At 36.0% G+C, this 11,987-nt stretch overlaps 1 protein-coding gene across 1 annotated transcript; it reads right to left on the bottom strand.

Moving 5' to 3' along the window:
• Positions 1 to 248: 248 nt before the first annotated feature.
• LOC127107701 (transcription factor Pur-alpha 1) lies at positions 249 to 3,867 on the bottom strand. Its single transcript, XM_051045017.1, has 5 exons — positions 3,246 to 3,867; positions 3,129 to 3,176; positions 1,234 to 1,374; positions 883 to 1,125; positions 249 to 792 (listed from the first exon to the last, which is right to left on the bottom strand). The coding sequence occupies exons 1-5, from the start codon at positions 3,555 to 3,557 to the stop codon at positions 640 to 642; spliced, it is 897 nt and encodes a 298-aa protein (XP_050900974.1). The 5' UTR covers positions 3,558 to 3,867; the 3' UTR covers positions 249 to 639.
• Positions 3,868 to 11,987: the final 8,120 nt, after the last annotated feature.

The raw sequence follows: 11,987 nt of genomic DNA, 5'->3' as shown, positions 1-11,987 counted from the left end.
AAAAAAGACCCTTGTTTTTTCAATTTCACTTCGTTTTATTCCCAATCATTTCACTATGTTCATTTCATTTTAAGATATTCAAATATTACGTAACCTTGATGCTTCCAAACTAATGCTACACAATTTTGCTCTAGAATACTCTATTAATTAAAAACCATAAAACGTAAAAAGTATTTCTTTTGCTCTTCTTTGGATGTCTTTAAACGTATTTTAAAAATGAAAAAAAAAATGGAGTAAAGCCTAAAATATGATCTGAATAGGTGTTGATACCTCAGCCTGTTTGAGAACTTAAATCCATATGAAATATGTGCAGGAAAGCAAAATAAACAATCATTATTACAAAGTATAGCCCCATTGCCAAACTATCCAATCAAGTACAAGTCTCCCGTCTGTTTTTCTCACGTTATTACCTATTCAAATTAAACTTGTAGAGATATTCTCATTATTCTGCTGACCAACAAGTGTTTGGTTTATTTCAAAAGCATTAATTGTAGAACAATATTATAAATAAGAAGAGGCTACGGAAAATAAAATAAAATAGCACAAATCAGATTCAAAGACAACACCAATTCATATATCCATGACGAAACCTTGGCAGAGGGGGACTACTTATGGTCGCCACAACCCCCAAGTTAGCATTCATCTTTGAGGGGGATCAATCGTGCGGACATTAGCAACTGACATACCCTCAATTCGGTCCTTGGTGATTTCCACAAAGTGACCGACAATTTCATGAAACTGCTTGAGCCCTGACAGTGGAAGAATGATGGAGGATCGATCAGAACCTGCGACCTGCAATGAAGTAACAAGGATTTACAGCAGAAAATATTCTACCCAAACTATAATAAAATAAAGGACAACAAAATCATAATGGCAACACACCTCAGATATTCTGAGAAAATGGCCCCTATTGTTGTTCCCAAGATCAAAGAAAAATCTTTTTTGATCAGCCCTGATCACTTTTGAGACCCCCAAGTTCCCAGTTTCTTCCTGAGCTGGTAAATCAACAGACCTGTCCACATTCAATTCAGAAGAGGTGGCAGGTTGAGTACTATGACCAGATATGAAGCCAGCACCAACATCATCCGAAAGTCCAACTAACCGCTCTGAGGATTCAGAACTTTGCTGTTGTGAAATACAAACAGTAGATGAGTTTTAACACATCAAAAAAGACAGCTAGGAAAATATTGGTGGCTAAGCAGAAAAAAAAGTCTAATCGGAAAAGAAGGAAACCTGATTGGGCAGAAGGAAAAGCCTTGAGGCTTCATTAATCTCTGCCAAAATGTTCCTGAAAGCTGCCCACCCTTCATCCCTGGAACTTCCTGCAGGAACGATTATAGTGCTCCGATTTCTGCTGACAGAAGCTTCAGACACCTATGCAAAATAAATTAGAGCCGTGATATTGAAACAAAATAATCATACATGTAATATATTCCCTTAAATAGAAATTCCAAAATACACGTAGTAATAGCTAAGGCCAAAAGGATGCAAACCAAGATAACAGATTATTATGAGGGACTACATGTAGCCTCATTAGAACAATTTCGGTTAATTGGAAACACCAATTACTGGAATTGTTTGCAAAAGCTTTGGCAGATGTTACCATCACGTGTCACCAAACTCAAATCTATTAACAGGGACCAATATAGTTGATGAAGGAATTACAGAATATAATAGTTCACTTCATGGCTACTTCCGTGTAGTGCAGACCAGTTTTACTCTTTTTATATTACACTGTGATGCACGCTTTAAAGCTTGATTTTTATTCCATTATTAGGAAATAATAATAAATGCTGTTCCACCAAAAATAGGAAAAGTTTTTCCATTGTGTAAAGCACATGCAAAAACAGACAGCAACCAAAAATGGCAACATTCCTAAACTTCCAATACAAAATGATTGCCTGGTCTTCAGCAATTCTCACCCATTCCTACCCTCAACACCACATGAAGGGAAAGCATTTGATAGGAACAACAAACACGCAACAGGTATAAAAGGGGATATTGAAGATACCCCCAAATACTGAACACAGAAGATTTTACGCAAACAAAATAAAAGGTCCACTTCCACATATTTTGTACTGCTCAATAAAGGAGAAAACTTCCTGATTTTTTTCCAGACTCCTTCTTGGAGTTAGAAGAGAACTTGAGAAAGAGGATTTGAAAGAGGAGAAAGTATTAAAAGATACAAGATGCAGATTAACCAATTGTGTGGGTTTGATATAAGTTGCATGGTAAGATTAAGTTGAAGGTCAATTGAGTATCTTAACAGAAAGCCAAGTCGATGATGATTTTTAGAAACAAAAAATTCCATGAGCAACCCTAACAACAATCGTCAAACAGACATCTAAACTAAGCTTCAGAAGTCAATGCCTATGATAAATCAGAAATTCCGCCACGGCAGGACTTCAACAGAAAATGATTTATATTATGTTCTAGTTTTCTCATTGTAAACAGAGGTTTTACTTGCAGTTACAGAGTTCAAGAGATACAAATTCAAAATGTTGTGCAGGTGTTTGGTTTCCACCGTTACTAAAGTAATTTTGCAGAAACACAGCCACGAACAATTTACTCTCTATCTATCTACCTACCATTATGACCAGGAATGCTGTGAAATCCAAATTCCTAAATCTTACAATAGTATTATGCAATTCAAGCAACCACATTAGGAATGTCTAACAAGAACTCAACACCAACATTTACTGCAAAATCTAAATTAAAATTTCCATTTCCCTTTTTGACAAGTAATCCTCATTTAAAATCCCAAGGTCATTAATTTCCGCATGTTATACACCACGCATTGTCCCATTAAGACAGCTCAGTTGGTAAATGTGCATGGACATCATATACACCAAACTCCTTCCAAAAAATAAACAAGTTGTAAACCGGTAAATAACTAAAAATATTCCTCATTTCCTACCTCTTTCAAAACTGTTGTTCAATGTTATGATAACTGAATTTCATTATTCCTCATGGAAAAGAAAGAAACACATTCGCTAAAATTTTGCTAAAATTGCCAATTGAAATTCTACAAAGTCTAGATGTTTTGACCTTCATTATTAGAATCAGATGATACATACATATCATAGCAAAATACATTTAAGCCAGAGTAATTGAGAATTTGAAAATACCTTTAAGAAACGGCCTCTCCTATTCTCCCCAATGTCGAAGTAGAAAACCTGAAGAGAGAAAAAAAATTAGAGAGAAGAAGAAATTAGGTTAATTGAATTATTCCTAATTTAGTCCACCTTGGTATCGAGCTGCAATTCCTTGCTGAAAAGCTCTTGATCATCAGGATTAACGTAATAATTGAAGAGATCGAGAAACCACGAAATGCCGGAAAACGGAACGATGATGGTGGACCTAGTAGCAGAGGTTTTCTCAGAAATCTTAAGGTAACGACCACGAGGATTCTCTTTCAGATCGAAGTAAAACAGCTTATGCTCAACCTGCAACGTTTTGCAAAGAAGCTCCACGTCAGCACCTCCACCGCCACCGCCTCCACCACCACTACCACCGCCGCCGCCACCGCTACCACCACCGCCGGAGTTCCCCTCCATCTACGCCAATCCAATTACAGATAATTGAAATTGAAGAAATAAGAAACAGATCTGAGTTAGAAGCTCCAACAGCTAGAATAGCGACAGTTACAGTTAGAAACTAGCATGAGAGTGGAGTGTGAAGTGGCTTTTTGGTTTGAGTTGGAATTGTGGAGCGAGGTAGCACAACAACAACTACAAGGACGTATTTCCCGATGCGATGTCTACGAGGCTATTATTCGTAGATCCATATCTTCTCTCATGTGAATCTTTCTTTTCACCTCATCAAGTCAATTTGTGAGAATCGGTAACTTTCTCAATTTGTAGCTTTGAAAATACTGCTCCTAATTGCTGCTACTGTAATAAATTCGGTCATTTTACCTAACTTAGGATTTGCGTCTTCGATCGTTTCTTACCTATATTAAAAAAAAGTAATTTTACTCGATCACTCATTAATTATTGATGCAGTTTTTCCCAAAAAAAACAATATTAATAATAATAATAATAATGTGTTTTCATTATCATAAATTAAAGTGAAGGATAATAATTTAGGAGTGATGTAGTATATATTTAGTTGGTGTAATAAAAGAATAATAAAATTAAATATTATATTAAAGGTGACAATTATTTTTAAACAATTTTATTTTTATAAATATGACAAATAATGTTGAATGGATGGAATAAAGTAGGAAATGAAAAAATAAGTATTGCAATTAAAATGTGTTATTGAAGAAATTAAATACATAATTTCTAATACAATATTTGTAGGGTTGATTTAACGAGTGTTCTAAAAAGTAAAAAAATATATAGTATTTATTGTTTTGCAGGGGAATTAGAATTGTTATATGAATTGATAAACTAGTGTTTGTTAGGTTGGATTTGAGTTTTTGGTGTGGTGGAGAGGGTGTTGACATGCAAGGTTAACACTTTAACGTGTAAGTCAATGAGAGAATGAAAAGTGATGTGAGAATGAGAGTGGATTGAATAGGTGAGAATGATGTGTTTTCCCTCTTAAATAGCGAAAATAATTTTCAACATAAAGTGTGGAGTGAGTCGTGGATTGTGATCGGCCTTCAAATTGATCTAGACAATCAGCAGAGCTTATGAAGGTAAAATTACTCACTTAACGGGAATAGAGGTTTACTTGTTTTGTGGACTTTACTATTTTTGCTTTACCATTAGGTCTTTCATCTTGGGCGTTGTGGGCGACCTATAACAATTTCCCCTAAAGTTCTTGTCTTTACATTGTAGGACGAGGGATCAGTTTGTGTAAAATCTCTCATCTTTGTAATAAGGTTTATGGGCATATCCATAAAATCTCAAGACATAATTTTAGTGGAACTCTCTAAAAGAAATTTTTGGAGAGAGGAGTAGGTGAATTGATAGGCCGAATCTCGATAAATCCTGGTGCAATCTCTCTATCCTTATCTCTATTATTTTTGTTAATTTATTTTTTTTATTTATAATTACTTCTTTCTAGTTTTCGATGTTTTATCTCTGTATTAATATAAATTGTTTTCAAAGTAAAAAAGAATTTTTAAATTAATCACGATATTTACAGTTCACAATTCAACACCCCCCCCCCCTATCTCTTTCTTGTGTTTATAGTCACTTTTTCAACAAGCGGCATCAGAACCTAACTCATGTTCAAGACTAAACATCTGAGGAGGAAGGAAATGACTTCAAACGATTCACTTAACAAACATTCATCCTTTAATGGAGAAGGGCGTGCTTTGTGAAAAGAGAAGAATAAAATCTTCATAGAAGGGGTGAATTTTGAAATGTTAAAGGTTGTGAAAATGGTCCATTTGTTTTCACACATGAAATAGATACCGTTGTGGTAAACAAAAAGAAAGATGATTGGACCAAAAAGGAAAGAGAAAAAGCACAGCGCAATCTGAAAGCTAAAACTATCATCACTACTACTCTCGGTCTTGATAAGTTTTTGTGTGTTTCACACTCCAAGATTGCTAAAGAAATGTGGGAAACCCTTCAAGCTACCCATTAAGGTACTACCGAGGTAAAGAAGGCAAGGATGAACATATTACCTCATGAATATGAACTCTTCAAAATGAAGTATAACGAAAATATTTATGATATGTAAAAACACTTTATCCACATAATTACTCACATGAGAACCCATGGAAAAGAATTCAAAACAAGGACTTGGTTGGAAAAGTTCTTAGATTCCTAAACTACGATTGATAACCTAAAGTCACTATGATTTTTGAATCTAGGTATTTGTCATCCATGAACTTGGCTAATCTCTTTGATAAATTGCAAGAACATGAGATGGAATTGAAGAGACTTGCAGAGGATGAAGAAGAAGATGACCTTGGCTCCCAAAACTGAAGGAAATGACATTGATCATTCAAAATTTCTTAAGGTTCATAAAACGAGAAGGAAAAAAACAAAAGGAGAAAAAAAATGAAGGAAGATCATCTTTCACTCCAATATGTTTCATGTGTGGAAAGAAAAGGCATATAAGATCAAATTTCCCTCAAAATAAGAATAAAAGAGGACAGACTCTTTTATTCTTATTATGGTGACAACAAAGGGAGAATTATTGGTATGGGTATCATTGGTAAGTTCCCTAATATAATAATTTGGGAGGTTCTTTTAATTGATGGTTTAAAGCATAATTTTCTAAGTATTAGTCAATCATGTGACAAAGGTAACAATGTAATTGTTGATTCTTTTGGATGCGGGGTTGTCAAATCAAAATTTGATCAAACCATTTTTACCAGCTCTAGAAGTGGAAACACATATGATAAGTGTCAATCATGACTTATTTTGTGCATATAAACTTGGTATTTTTCGGTTCTATTTTGCTGTTTTGATCATTTATTAACCCGAGTTTGCATAGAAAGTCAATTAATGTGCTTTTTTCCTGGGAGACCTTAATATGTGTGTTGGTATGCATAAAAGAATGCAAGAAATCAAATTGAAAGCATAAATTCCATGAAAGAAGGTACAAGGCAAATAATACAAATTTAAGCTTGTTCGCCCCACACGGAGTGGCGAGCATAAAACGAGCTTGTCGAGCGAGCTCTAGAGAATAAGAAGTGAGGTCAAAAGATGAAAATCTAGGGGCAAAACTCATGTTGGTCTCTCGACGAGGATTTGAGCAATTGAGTTCGTCGGGCAAGCGCATGGTCGTCGGACGAGACCAAATATTTTCATTAAGACGGTTTGATGCATTCTGACAGGTGATGGGCCAAAAAGGTGACGGTCGTCAGGCGAGCTCATGGTCGTCGGGCGAGACACGACAGACATAAATTTCTATAAATAGGTCATTTTGCTGATTTTGGACCACACTCTCAATAGACACTACTCCATTTGATACTAAACCCTAGAAAACTCAGTTTTGAGGCATTTGAAGCTACAATCATTTAATCAGAGCTAGATTCGCATCCATTGTCGATTATTCAAATTGGATGCTTATTCATCTCCCTTTATTTCTTATAAAGTAAGCTACCATGGTTATAGGTAGCTAAATCCTCTTGTATCAAGATTAGATGTAATCAATCTTAACTTGTATGTATTTCTTTTGATCTTTTGTATGTTAACGTTGGTGTAAGCCCTAGAGGCCAATACTTTTGGTACTTGTATCGAATTATTTATTAATAATAAAAGGTTTTTTCTTTATTATGTTTGTTTAATAAAGTCCCTAGAATAGTTAGTCTGTTTATTGTATCAAGTGTGACTTAATCATGAGATCCCATTAAACATAAGGACACTATTCTTAAAGTATCCGTAGTCGAGCTTTGTTGTGAAGTGGGATAACATTAAAGCATTAAGACTATTATGTATATAAACTGATGATCACATCTCATGGATCATGGATAAGGAGCTATCAAGTCTTAAACATAGGTATGAATATTAAGAGTAGTATTTATATTGGATTGACCCGCTATGAGAATATTATATAGAATGTTAAGTGTCATAAGTTACTCTCATGGTGATAGTGGTGTATACCACCCTTCGACCTGAAACCACTATGGATCCTAGATATAGAGTCGAGTGCCTTCTTGCGGATCAAACATTGTCCATAACTGGATGACCATAAAGACAGTTGATGGGTACTCCACGAAGCATGTTGAGGGACATGAGTGACCTAGATGGAATTTGCCCATCCTGCGTAACAGGATAAATTTCTACGGGCCCAATATTGAACTGGACAAGGATGGCACGGTCTATGTCTTGTGTTCAAAATAGACATAGGGGCAAAAGGGTAATTATACACATAAGTATTATCACAAAAGGATTTGTCAGATCACATGATATTTGCGTGTCTTGGGTAGCAGTGATGTGTTGCTAGATACCACTCACCTTTTATTATGTTAAATACGTGATTTAATATAATTGCTAATGTCGCGAAAACCTACAGGGTCACACACAAAAGGACGGATTGATGAGAGATAGAGTAACTATGGAACACCGTAAGGTATGGTGCACTTAAGTGAGTTATAGAACATCGTAAGGTACGGTGTACTTAAGTAGAATACGAAATATGGTAAGGTACCACACGTTTAAGTGATTTTGGCATATCATAAGATATGGGTCACATTCACTTAAGTGGGCCTTTTAGCTTGAATCCCACACAAGTGGTTCTATAAATAGAATCCTTGTGCAGAAGCATTTGTGCAGTTGTAATTTCGTTTCTCTCTCTCTCTCACTCACTCAAAGTCTTCATTTGTAGCAGCTAGCACTGAGATTGAAGGAATATGTTCGTGTGGACTGAGTAGAGGTGTTGTCATTATTCAACGTTTATGATCGCTCCGTAGATCTGCATCAAAGGTTTCAATCTCCACAAGAGGTAATGATTCTATCACTGGTCATGCCCATTCGTAAGGATCACTAAAGGAGAGTTTTTTTAAATTCCACTGCGTTTTGGATCGCTCTTCTCCTTCAGTGGTATCAGAGCCATTTATGAAACCATGCATTTGATAGTTGTTTACTTTCTGTATTTTCTGTATTAATACGATTATAATACAGAATGAAACAAAGAATAAACGGGTAATTAAATTTGGCATCATGTGTGTACGATTTGGATGATTGATGTTGACTATGCTTCGGAATCCGACGTTAGTATGGTGAAGCAGTGATACATCGATTGTCCATAGGTTATGCAATTGAGATCGATCAAGTTATATATATGATATAAGTAATCCGGATGCAAAATACGGTATATATGATATATTATTTCCGTTTCGTTCATTCAAACACCTAATGGTTGTTTTCCTTTGAGTGATCAATGGTCATTTTCTTCTTGATCTGACATTAGTATGGTGAAGCAATGACGTGTTGATCAATCATACTGAATTAACAATCGAGGTGTGTTTGACGGTCTAAAATTGGTGCATTAGGGTTCATGACGGCACAAGGGTTGTGTTGTCAAAGAGTTATGCGATTAGGGTTATGACTGCGCAAGAGTTGTGCTTTAAAGTATCAAGTGTTGATGCGAAAAACAACATCGATTTCAAATGAATTGTTCATTAAAATTTTGTGTCGGGGCGCTTCCCCTAACAACCCCGCAAGGGGGCACTGCCCCCTTGACCCCCGTCCGTTGATTGGTCAGCGGAACCCCCGGCTAACTCTGCGTAGTGTGATCGGTCGCCAAAATTTAATTTGATTTTAATTAATTAATAGAATTTAAATTAACAATAATAATATGTTTATTATTATTGTCATGTGGTGGTCGGTTATGGCCTTAGTTTTCCTTTATTTTGTTTTGGGATTTTAAAATACGACATGCGTGTCGTGCCTCTCTTTTAATCTCTTAATGTAACTTATTTTCTCATCTCACTCCCTTGTATGTAAAACGAGTTTCTTTTATGTAATATAATGTTATGAAGAAAGAGAAGAATACAATATCAAAGGAGGACAACCTTGAAGATCTTGCTTGGAGAAGCTTAGATCGTTATTAGGTTAGCTTAGGTTCTCTCATTGGCTTGGGAGAACAATTACGCTAGGGGCCATAACTGTTTCATTATGTATGTTGGTGCATGTGAATGTATGTTGATGCATGTGAGAGATGATTTATATGATAAATAAGTCGGTGAGATCAGAATAATTGCAAATTCCCTCAAATTAAATATTAAGTTTATGCTTTCCAAGTTTTAGCACTCATCAAGACTAGTATCGAATAATGTAGGTTTCGCCTACGCGAGGTGTATCTTCTATATTAGTAAGGTGCGATAGGATAATTGTAATATCCAATTGCTAAAACAATGGGTCAAACTTAACTAAACAAATTATAATAAGATTATATATGTTTAGAAGCAAGAGTTGGAAATGATTCATGTGATGGATTGGAATAAGGAGTTATTCGCCCAACTAAAATATTTGAGAGTTGTATTAGATACAATTGGAAGGAGTTCCTACCTAAATAACCTAGTTTTCTGTAATCCGCCTTCGCGGACTTAAAACAAAGTGAAATATGGATCTCGACCCACTAGAAAATCTTCCAACGGGATTTTCCGAATCAAAATGTGAGGGTCATTTGTTTTGAGTAAAATAGTGGGAGCATATTTAATTAAAGGTCTAATTAAATATATTATTGATACTTATATTTTCATTATTTTCATGTAGATTACCATGACAACAAACACCTCTAACAACATTTTGCGATCAATCCTTGACAAGGAAAAATTGTCTGGGACAAATTTTCTGGATTGGCACCGAAATCTTAGGATTGTCCTCAAACATGATAGAAAGTTGTATGTCTTGGAGAAACTTGTTCCTGAAGAGGAACCTCCTAGTTCTGCACCTAAGGCAGAAATAGATGCTTATAAGAAGCATGTCGATGATGCCAATGAAACTTCTTGCCTCGTGCTAGCTACCGTGAACTCAGAGTTGCAAAAGCAACATGAGAACATGGCAACGTTCGATATGATCGAACACCTGAAGATGCTCTATTAAGAACAAGCAAGGCATGAAAGGTTTGAAGTTTCAAAAGCCTTTTTTCAAGGAAAGTTAGCTAAGGGATCCCCTGTAGGTCCCCATGTGCTCAAGATGATTGGGTATGTGGAGCACCTTGAGAGGTTGGGTTTTTCCCTCGGAAAGGAACTTGCGACTGATTTGATCTTGCAATCGTTTCCAGATAGATTCAGTCAATTTATCCTTAATTTCAATATGAATGATATGGACAAATCTCTTCCTGAACTGCTATCCATGTTAAGAACTGCTGAGCAGAATCTGAAGTCAAAAGAGAGGTCCATTCTGATGGCCAGAAATGGAAAGAGATAGAACAAAAGACCCACCAAGAAGGCTGATAAAGGGAAAGGCAAGGAAGTTTCAAACCCAAACCCATTGCTCCTGCTTTGAAGCCCAGTGGAGGCATAGCAAGGGAAGGCACATGCTTCCTGTCATACGGTGAACTGACTTTTTGTGTTTTGCTTTGGAAAGCAAATGTCGCGGTTAGCAAGAGTCGCCACCGACTTTTCTTTTATCCAATAAGGAAAGGCGGAAAAGAACAGGAAAGACCTTAATTTAGATTTTGAGTTCGGGAGGTACATTATACAAAGGGAAGGTGTTAGCACCCTTTGTATCCATGGTTATCCATGGGCTCTTAATTGCTTGATCACTTATGTTTTTCTTGTCTGAAAAAGTGTGTGAGAGCTGTTTAGAAAATGTTTTGAAAAGAGAGTTTAACTTTGTAATGATTCTTGTACGAATGTATACAAAGTATTTATCTCGTTTAATTTTGAAAGTTGTTTAGAAAAATATAACTTGGCAATGATTCTAGTACGAATGTATACCAAGTGGTGATTTTCTAATGGAGGTTTTGAAAAGCGTGAGGTGTGAAAAGTAGTTTAAGTTGTGAGCAAGCATTTAGGAGTTATACCTATCCAAGGTCTTTATGGGCATTTCCTATCCTTGTGAGGGTAAAACCGTCCTTATTATTGAGAAATAAGTAGTTTTATCCTTTGGATGTAAAAGGGTCATCGTAGGGTCATCGATTGGTCATTGAAAGCACCGGTTGTAAGGATACCTTAGCATTCGAAGGGACTATCATCATTTAACCGTAGGCTACACCGAAGGGTCATCGAGGGACAAAATCATATATTCGAAGGCAACATCCGAGGGGCTATGATTTATTTTAGAGGGACATGATGATTTAATCGAAGGGTCTTGGCTAAGGGTATCCCCACATTCGCGGGACATGACCGTAATGCCGTAAGGCAACAAAGAGAGGTCCAAGATCACGTATTCAAAGGCAATATTTTGCAATTAAGTATTTAAGATGAATTGCCACATTAAAATTAATTAAGTAATTAGGATGAATCTCCACATTAAAATTAATTAAGCAATTAGGATGAATCTCCGCATTAAAATTAAGTAATTCAGAATCCATCTCCATAAGGGTATCCCACAAATAAAGTGGAATACCTAGCCGGCCGTTTCTTCAGGAATATGTAAGCCTTTACGCAATTCAGCACACGGGTT

This window comes from Lathyrus oleraceus, chromosome 7, assembly GCF_024323335.1.
Source record: "Lathyrus oleraceus cultivar Zhongwan6 chromosome 7, CAAS_Psat_ZW6_1.0, whole genome shotgun sequence".
NCBI lineage: Eukaryota > Viridiplantae > Streptophyta > Magnoliopsida > Fabales > Fabaceae > Lathyrus > Lathyrus oleraceus.
The sequence above is the reverse complement of the archived record's forward strand: the minus strand, read 5'-3'. Positions and strand labels throughout refer to the sequence as shown.